At 38.6% G+C, this 8522-nt stretch overlaps 1 protein-coding gene across 1 annotated transcript; it reads left to right on the top strand.

Moving 5' to 3' along the window:
• The first annotated feature begins 2433 nt into the window (after positions 1–2433).
• Positions 2434–3438, top strand: LOC112786027 (uncharacterized). Its single transcript, XM_025829452.1, has one exon. The coding sequence runs from the start codon at positions 2434–2436 to the stop codon at positions 3436–3438; it is 1005 nt and encodes a 334-aa protein (XP_025685237.1).
• The last annotated feature ends 5084 nt before the right edge of the window (positions 3439–8522 follow it).

Below are 8522 nucleotides of genomic sequence, written 5' to 3'. Positions count from 1 at the left end.
TCTCACTCAATTCAATAAACTTCGTCTTTCTACACCCAAACTACACCACGCCTCTCCTCCTTCCTCAACTCATCAATCACACCCTCAGCATTCCATTTTTTTCTCTTCCAATAACCCACACTTCTCAGCTTCCAATTACAATCAACTAACCACTCAATAAATCAAGGTAATAAAATTCAAGAATACACCTAAACTCTACAAACTTAGATAAAACTTGAATTACATATAAAAGAATGAAATAAATAAAATTCGACACCTAATCTTAGCTCGAGGGTTTCATAACATTGCACTAATTGAGAAAAAGCAATAACTAATGTACTTAAATTTTCGAATTCCTTTTATTTGTGAAAAAAGAATTAAAAATTGAGATGGCCAATAAGGCTGACCGAATCAACTCAAGCTCTGCAATTGTACCTACAAACAAAGCAATTATTCCCATATTTTCAAAAATCATCTATAAATAATTATAAAATATAATTAAATAGAACTTATCAATTTTAACATCAAGAAATTAAGCAAAATTCGTAAACTCATTTATCAATTTCAAGTATACTTAACTGAATAACTAAGCAATTGTTGAAAGACATAGAGATAATGATGAAAAGGAAGTAACGACATATAAGAGAAGAGAAGGAGACAAAGATTGAGAGTTGGAATAGTGATGAAAAATAACATACATGAAGCAGAGTTAAACACCAAAGTAGTCCCTAAGATTCACAAAATCCACCGATTTAGTCCCTGACTTCTCAATTGCACTAATTAAGTCCTCCAGATTGAAAAAAAATACATCAACGTGGTTCCCCTAATATTTTCCGGTCAGATTCCTTACCGGCGGGAGTGACGTGGCGAATGAGTGCCACGCTGGAGGATCGAAAACGTCGTCGTGTTGGGTTTTGGCGCTAAACCCATTAATAGACGACACCGTTTCAAGTAAGCATCTACAAAACTTTCAAACCCCCTCCCCCACTATTCAAAGATCACTTCGTCTTCTTCATCTTCTGCAAACTGAAAGCACCAAATTCTGGCATTCTAGAGTCCTGGCGTGGCTTTTCAGAGTGAAACAATCTGGAGTTCAAAGGAACCTGGTCATCGTTGGCTGAAGATCGGTAAAGGAACGAGCAAAGATTCTGCGTGAAATTCCCTGTGACAGAGTTTGGCATGCAAAATATTAGATAGTTTTGTTCTGTTCTACGTAGTGGTAAGGTATCCATCATTATGGATTTTACTTGAAAAATTGGTGTAGATTGATGGGAAACCATGGATACTATGTTAGTAGCTAGGGTTTTTACATTGGGTGGTGCAGGTAGGGGTTATCAGAATGCTCTGTTTTTAAACCGAAAATGTGGGCATTTATATAATGGCATAGTGACTGAAGTAATTGTTAGTTAGAAAATTTGGAATATGATCTGTTGTTGTTTGCTGATTCTATATTTTAGTAAAAATGTTGTATATATATATTTTTTTGATACAGATGGAGAGGTTGCTGGATATAATGTTCAATCATGGTGGAACGTTTAAGAAGAATGTTGATGGAAAGTTGGTTTACTCACCTGACAATAGAGCGTGCTTAGGTGATTTAGATGAGGATACACTTGATGTCTTCTTCGTTAGGAACTATTTCAAGGAGTTGGGATATGACAAGGTAGTTGAGTGCTGGTGGTTGATTTCGGAGAGGAGCTTGGAGGTTGGATTGAGAGCTCTGACCACTGATGATGAATTAAGGGAGATGTGCTTCCATGCACAGATGAATGATGGAGTAGTCGATGTTTATTTCGAATATGGAGTTTCGACACCTGAACTAATGGAGGGGAAAGAAGCTGTTTTGTGTCTGGATTATATTCAAGAAGAGGAGCCTGATGGTGACTTAAACAAGAAGAACACCCCTGAGGATACCTTAAATGAAATGCCACATGACAAATGTGATCCTGACCCAATTCCTCCTACTCCAATCCCCATTCCAAACAGTCCAACTACAATCCCAGTTCCTGCTAACACCCCCACCACAAGACCTATCCATGATGACACCAAGTCCATGGCTGATCATGAGAATCCCAAACTCTATCATATACCCAACCCAGAATCCACTACAAAGCCCAATACAACCCCAACTGTCAAGCAGAATCCAAAACCCAAGCAGAACCAGAAGCCCAAGAAAACTCAACCAAAGCCCAAGCCCAAGTTTACTTCAAAACCGAAGCACAAATTTAACCCACCTAAAAGAATCACAAGATCTCAGGGAAGGGGACATTGGAGTGCTAACAAAGGGAAGTAAACTTTTCATGTGGATTTAACTGCAACCAGATCAAGCAGTGATGAAGAGAGTTCGGAGGATGACTCTTATGTCCTTGTGCAGGAGGCCAGCTCTAGTAGTGATGATGAGTTGGTTACACAACCAATTAGGAAGAGGTCAAGAAGGTTCAGAAGGCCTCAGCCATGGCCAAAGGAAAGGAAAAGATGTATAAAGACACTATTATGCAAGATGATGATGCAATTGTGGCAGACTTATCTGATGTAGAGGTGGACTTTGATTTTTTAGGAAGTCCAGGAAACGGATTGATGTATGATGCTCTTAACCCGGGTGCAGAATCTGATGGTGCCAACTCCTGGCACTCGGAGGAGATGAAGACTCCTCCTAACTCTGAAGATGAATTGGAATCTGATGAAGAATTGGATGAATTTCTAATCTTCCATGAGGGCCAGAGATTTGGTGAGTTACAACTGCAAGTGGGAATAAATTTTAATACTAAACAAGACTTCAGGGATGCTGTGCGAGAGTTTACCATTCAGGAGGGTAGGAGGATTAAGTTTGTAAAGAATGACAATATGAGGTGTAGGGCAGTGTGCCAGGTGGAAGAGTGCTCATGGGTTGTTTACGCCTCAAGGGATCATGAAGACTCTTGCTGGCAAATCAAGACTTTTTATGACAATCATACATGTCCAAGAGAGAATTCTAATAGGGCTGCAAACAGAGCTTGGCTGGCAAGTAAGTTGGTAAAAAAGGTTAGAAAGTACCCCAACTTCAAGCAATGTGAGGCTGCAACATACTTTAGGTCAAAGTGTGATCTCATATTGCATAGGAATTCATTATCCCGAGCCTTGGCTGATGCAAGAAATGTTGTCTACGGGGATGAAAAAGCACAGTATGCCTTGTTAAGGGATTATGCTGAAACGCTGCTAAAGACCAATCTGGGATCCACTGTAAAGATTGGGGTTACTCCACTGCCTGACGGCCAAGTAATGTTTGATAAAATGTACATCTGCTTGAATGGTTGCAAGAACGGGTTTAAAGCTGGGTGTCGACCTTTAATCGGCCTCGATGGAGCATTTCTAAAGACGCAGATTGGTAGACAGATATTATCAGCTGTCGCACAAGATGCAAATCACCACATTTATGTGGTTGCTTGGGCTATAGTCAACATTGAAAACAAGGAGAACTGAAAATGGTTTTTGGAGTTACTCCACGATGATTTAGGAGACTATAAGGCTAACAGGTGGTGTTTCATTTCTGATATGCAGAAGGTTAGACAGTTTATATTGTAAGCAAAATGTATATCTGTTTATTGTTTAAACTATTTGGTTCTATGTTTTATTTGGTATGGATAATTGCAACTTGCTGATCTCACTTATTATATACATTATGTAGGTTGTTTGGTTATTTAGGTTGTTTGAATATTTAGGGTCTTTGGTTATTTAAGTAGTTTGATTATTTAGGTGGTTTGCTTATTTAGGCTGATTGGTAATTGATTATTTATGGTGGTTGCTAATTGATTATTTAGGGTGATTGGTTATTGATATTTGGTTATTTTGGTTGTTTGGTGTCTGCTATATCTTTCCATCAATTGCAGGGGTTGATTTCGGCTGTGGAGGAGGTCATGCCACAGGTCTGCCATCGTTTCTGTGTATGGCACCTGTGGCAAAATTTCAACAAACAGTGGAAGGATCTTGAGTTGCGGAGACTCCTTTGGGATGCTGCAAGGTCAACCACTTTCCAAGATTTTATTGGCAACATGGATAAGATCAAAAGAGTTAGTGAGGAAGCATGGACATACCTTAACAAGTGGCCTAGGCATTCATGGACGAAGTCTCAATTTAGCCACAGGCCAAAGCTGGATAATATATGCAACAACGCATGTGAGGTCTTCAACGCAAGGATCAAAGAGGCTAGGAGCAAGCCAATCATCACACTGCTTGAAGAGGTAAGGATGTTCGTTATGAGGTCCATTGCAAAGAACAAGATAAAGTTGAACAACCACGTTGGAAAACTTCCTCCAGTTATTCAGAGCCGGTTAGAAAAGGTAAGGAAAGAGTCAAAGAACTGGGTTCCTATATGGACTGGGGATGAAGCCTATGAGAAGTTTGAGGTCCATGGACAACCAACAAACATGGTTGTCGATCTAGGCAAAAGACTTTGCACCTACCAGTTCTGGATGTTAACAGGTAATTTTTGTTACATTTACATGATATTTATCTTCATTCTATTTATGTTCATTTGCATTATCATTAGATTCATTTTAGGCTATTTTTATCTGAACTATTAACTGACATGGTCTGGACTTGAATTGCCTTTTGTTTGGTGTGCTGTAGGCATTCCCTGTGTTCATGTCTGTGCTGCTCTTGCATGGGTGAACAAGAGACCAGAGGATTTCTGTCACCCCTTGACCACAATGGATTCATACAGGAAGACCTATGAACATTACATCAATCCTCTCCCGGGTCAATCCATGTGGGAAAAATCAGCATATAGTCAGCCCCAGGCTCCAAACATCAAACGGAAACCAGGAAAGCTCACAACCAAAAGAAGAAAGGACGCTGATGAGGGTACTAGTCTAAACAAGAAAGCTAAGCAGGCTGTTACCCTAAAGAGACAGCTCAAGCCATTCACATGCACATATTGTGGTGTAAAAGGCCACACCAAAGGGGGATGCAAATAGAAGAGAGCTGATGAGCTTGCTGCTGCTCTTGCGGCTGCAGCAGCTGCTGTGGCAGCTTCCAAGGCCAAAGCTACTCCTACTGGGAGTACACCTGCAGCTGAAGCAAGCAACACTACCAATCCGGCACCACCGGCAACTGACATTCCACCACCAGTGTCTGCACCGCAAGCTGAAGAGGTTGAATTATCCCAACCAAGTTATGGTGGAACACAAGATGAGGTATAAAAGATCCCAAAATATTTGTTGTTTACTTCCTAGATTTAACTTCCCTTTTCACACTAACCCATACAAATTATTACACTTTACGCAGGCACCACCACCACCAACAACAAGGCCACCTAAATTGCCAACCAAACGGAGGACCTCACCACAACTAGTAACTACTTCTATCGATCCCATGCAAGGAGCAAGTGTAGCCACATCTTCAAGGTTGGCAAGCTTCATGAAGTTTGTTCCAACACCACAGTTCAAGACACCAAGGAAGAAAAATCCTTGATTTTGGATGTTCTAGCAGCTGATTTAACAATATACATGGGAATTGGGCATTGGTTGATATTTTGGGTTTTTTGTTATTTTGGATTTAACAATATACATGGGATTTGTTATTTTGGCTAGACTGAATGGTTTATTTTGATTTTCTGGTAGTAGATAGTTTAACAGAGTTTATGCTCCAAGGTAGCTGTTTCAGTATGTTTATCCTTATGTGGTCAACTGCAACTGTGTTACATTGACAATGTCTTGTTTATAATCTACAACTACTATTATCAATTACCTCTTCTGTTCATTTAGTTTGGATTCTACTTTTGTAAAATCTATCTACAAATAACACACCAATAAGCTAAACAGTTCCTATACATTCATTAACAGATGCTTTCAAGCACAGTTCTTACATTTTTTCCATCACAACTAAAACAAGTTTTTACATTTTTACCATCACAACTAAAACAACAACTAACATAGAAAAAAATAGAAATCCTAACATTTGTATCATATATTTCTGGGTCCTTAACTCAGCCTCCAAATTGCCAATCCTCAAAGCAAGACTCGCGCTCACTTCTTCATTGTTGTATGCAGCAGTGTCTTCCAAATTTTCTTTATCATCTTCTACAATGTCTGCCCATCGAAAGAATCCACACCATCTTCTTCCACTACTCTGTGATCATGAAATTTAACAGTTACCATCAAAATAGTCAACAACAAATCTTCAGGAAACACTCACGTTGTAATTTGGGCATCCAAAGAAGGGCTTATTTGGGTGGGTTTTTGTTCCAGACCATCGGAGCACAGGACGTTGCCCATACCCACACTGCTCTGGTACTCGCGTGCCTCTACTCTGACTTGGCCTCCTTGTGGTTGATCGCATAGAACTTCCCTCTCCTTCATCTGTACGTCCAACCATCCTCCAACCAGCAAAGCAATGGGTACGAGAATGAGCAGGGAAGAAGAAGAAGAAGAAGAAGAAGAAGAAGAAGAAGAAGAAGAAGAAGAAGAAGAAGAAGAAGAAGAAGAAGAAGAAGAAGAAGAAGAAGAAGAAGAAGAAGAAGAAGAAGAAGATGATGATGATGATGATGATGATGATGATGATGATGATGATGATGATGATGATGATGATGATGAAGATGTGCTGCGCTACTTCTGAGTTAGGGTTTAAAAAGGGATTAGGGACCAAATTGGTACATAAAGTTTCATTTGCCACATCAACCAACCGTTAGACACTCTAGCGTGGCACTCATTCGCCACATCACTCCCGCCGGTAAGGAATCTGACCGAAAAATATTAGGGGGACCACGTTGATGCATTTTTTCAATCTAGAGGACTTAATTAGTGCAATTGGGAAGTCAAGGACTAAATCGGTGCATTTGTGAATCTCAGGGACTACTTTGGTGTTTAACTCCATGAAGCAAGAGAAGAAAATGATGACATAGATGGAAAGGAAGCCTGAGAAGATGACGACCACAGCGATACAGACGAACCATGACAATGAAGAAGAACGACGATGAGAAAGAAGCAAAACAAGGAGATAGGAAACAGGAGATTGACAAGCCTTGAATGATGCTGGTGGTTGGTTGGAGACAAAGCAAAATGGCTTCAAATAGTGCAACACAATTCCTGGAACTCATATTGGGATTAGGGTTATAAACCAATAACAGGGACTAAATTGAGTTAGGAAAAGTATAAGGTACCAACATATTATCTGCCAACTTATTGCTAACAATAATTAATTATATTTTAAACACATATATAAAAAGACACATCTAGAAAATATATCTATAAAGACACTTCTATTAAACACAACCATAAAAAAGATATTTTTATTAGACACATCCACAAAGACACTTTCATTAAACACAGTTATAAATAAGAGTTGGCAGAAGTTGGCAGAAATGCTGTTGGTAACATAGCGGGATTGATTGATTGAGTTAAAATCTTATAATTGCCACGTAATATAGCCGTTGGTTGTTTATCGTGGCTTCCTTCATACACTTCATTACTCCCTTCGTGAATATTTTCCAAAAAATACCTCAAAAATGACCGTTGTTAAGTTTATAGACAATTTTGAAGCAATTTTAAATTAAGAGATGAATTTGATGCTCGATCGCAAGTTCGAAAACCACTTTAAAATTTAACTCTTATTACAATCCTGAATGTGACTTTTGTCTCTTTTTTTTACCCCCAAACAAAAATCAAGCAAAACTTACAAATATGCAAGATTAAATCAACAATGCCCAAGATGCAAAAAGTAGGTGTTGGTTCCTAAGAATCCTACGTAGGGATGATAATGGGTAGGGTAGGGTTTGAACCTAATCCTAACCCTATCCGCAAGTTGAATTTGTTACTAAAACTCAACATTATCCTATCCGCGAGTTGAGAAATACTAAACCCTAACCCTATCCGCGGTCAACCCGCGGATATCCGATCCTACCCACGAGTTTTCATAAATATGTAATATTATTATATAACTTAATGATGATGCAAATTAAAAATTCAATACAAACAACACAATCATTTCATAAATAACATAACTATTAAATGTTGAATTCTACATAAAAATATTTGTTTAAATTAATAACACAAATACAAATAAAATTTTGTAATATAATATTGTATTTATATTCTACTAAAATAGAATTGATTTTTATGTAAACAAAAGTATTAAATTATCAACTGATGATCTTGATTTAATGGTAAAGACTTTTAACACTAAGTCAGAGGTTCTTAGTTTAATACCCACCTATAATATATACATATATAAAGTACGGATTAGTTGGGTAGGGTTGAGACTCAACCCACACCTTATCCAATCCGCACTCAAACCCGCTTCGCACTCAATCCTATCCGCAGCGGATCGAGTTCGCAATCCTATCACATTAGGTGGAATAAGATTGGGTATCCGCCAATAAAATACATGTGGCCACCCCTAAGCCTAGCTATTATCTTCATCAATGCTATAGTAATCAACCCAAAGTTAAAAGTCAAACAATTCTAATCCAAACAACTATTCATCATTCAATTGTGCAACTACTTTGCAAAAGAAATTAACCACGTGTCCTATGTGTGATTGAAGTCTTTAGCAAAGAAGTAATGATTTCC

Source organism: Arachis hypogaea, chromosome 20, assembly GCF_003086295.3.
Source record: "Arachis hypogaea cultivar Tifrunner chromosome 20, arahy.Tifrunner.gnm2.J5K5, whole genome shotgun sequence".
NCBI lineage: Eukaryota > Viridiplantae > Streptophyta > Magnoliopsida > Fabales > Fabaceae > Arachis > Arachis hypogaea.
Note: the sequence above shows the minus strand (reverse complement) of the source record. Positions and strands in the feature narration are given on the sequence as shown.

Coding starts and splice junctions, on each gene's coding strand:
- LOC112786027 (XM_025829452.1), top strand. CDS start 2,434: ATGGCCAAAGGAAAGGAAAAGATGTATAAAGACACTATTATGCAAGAT.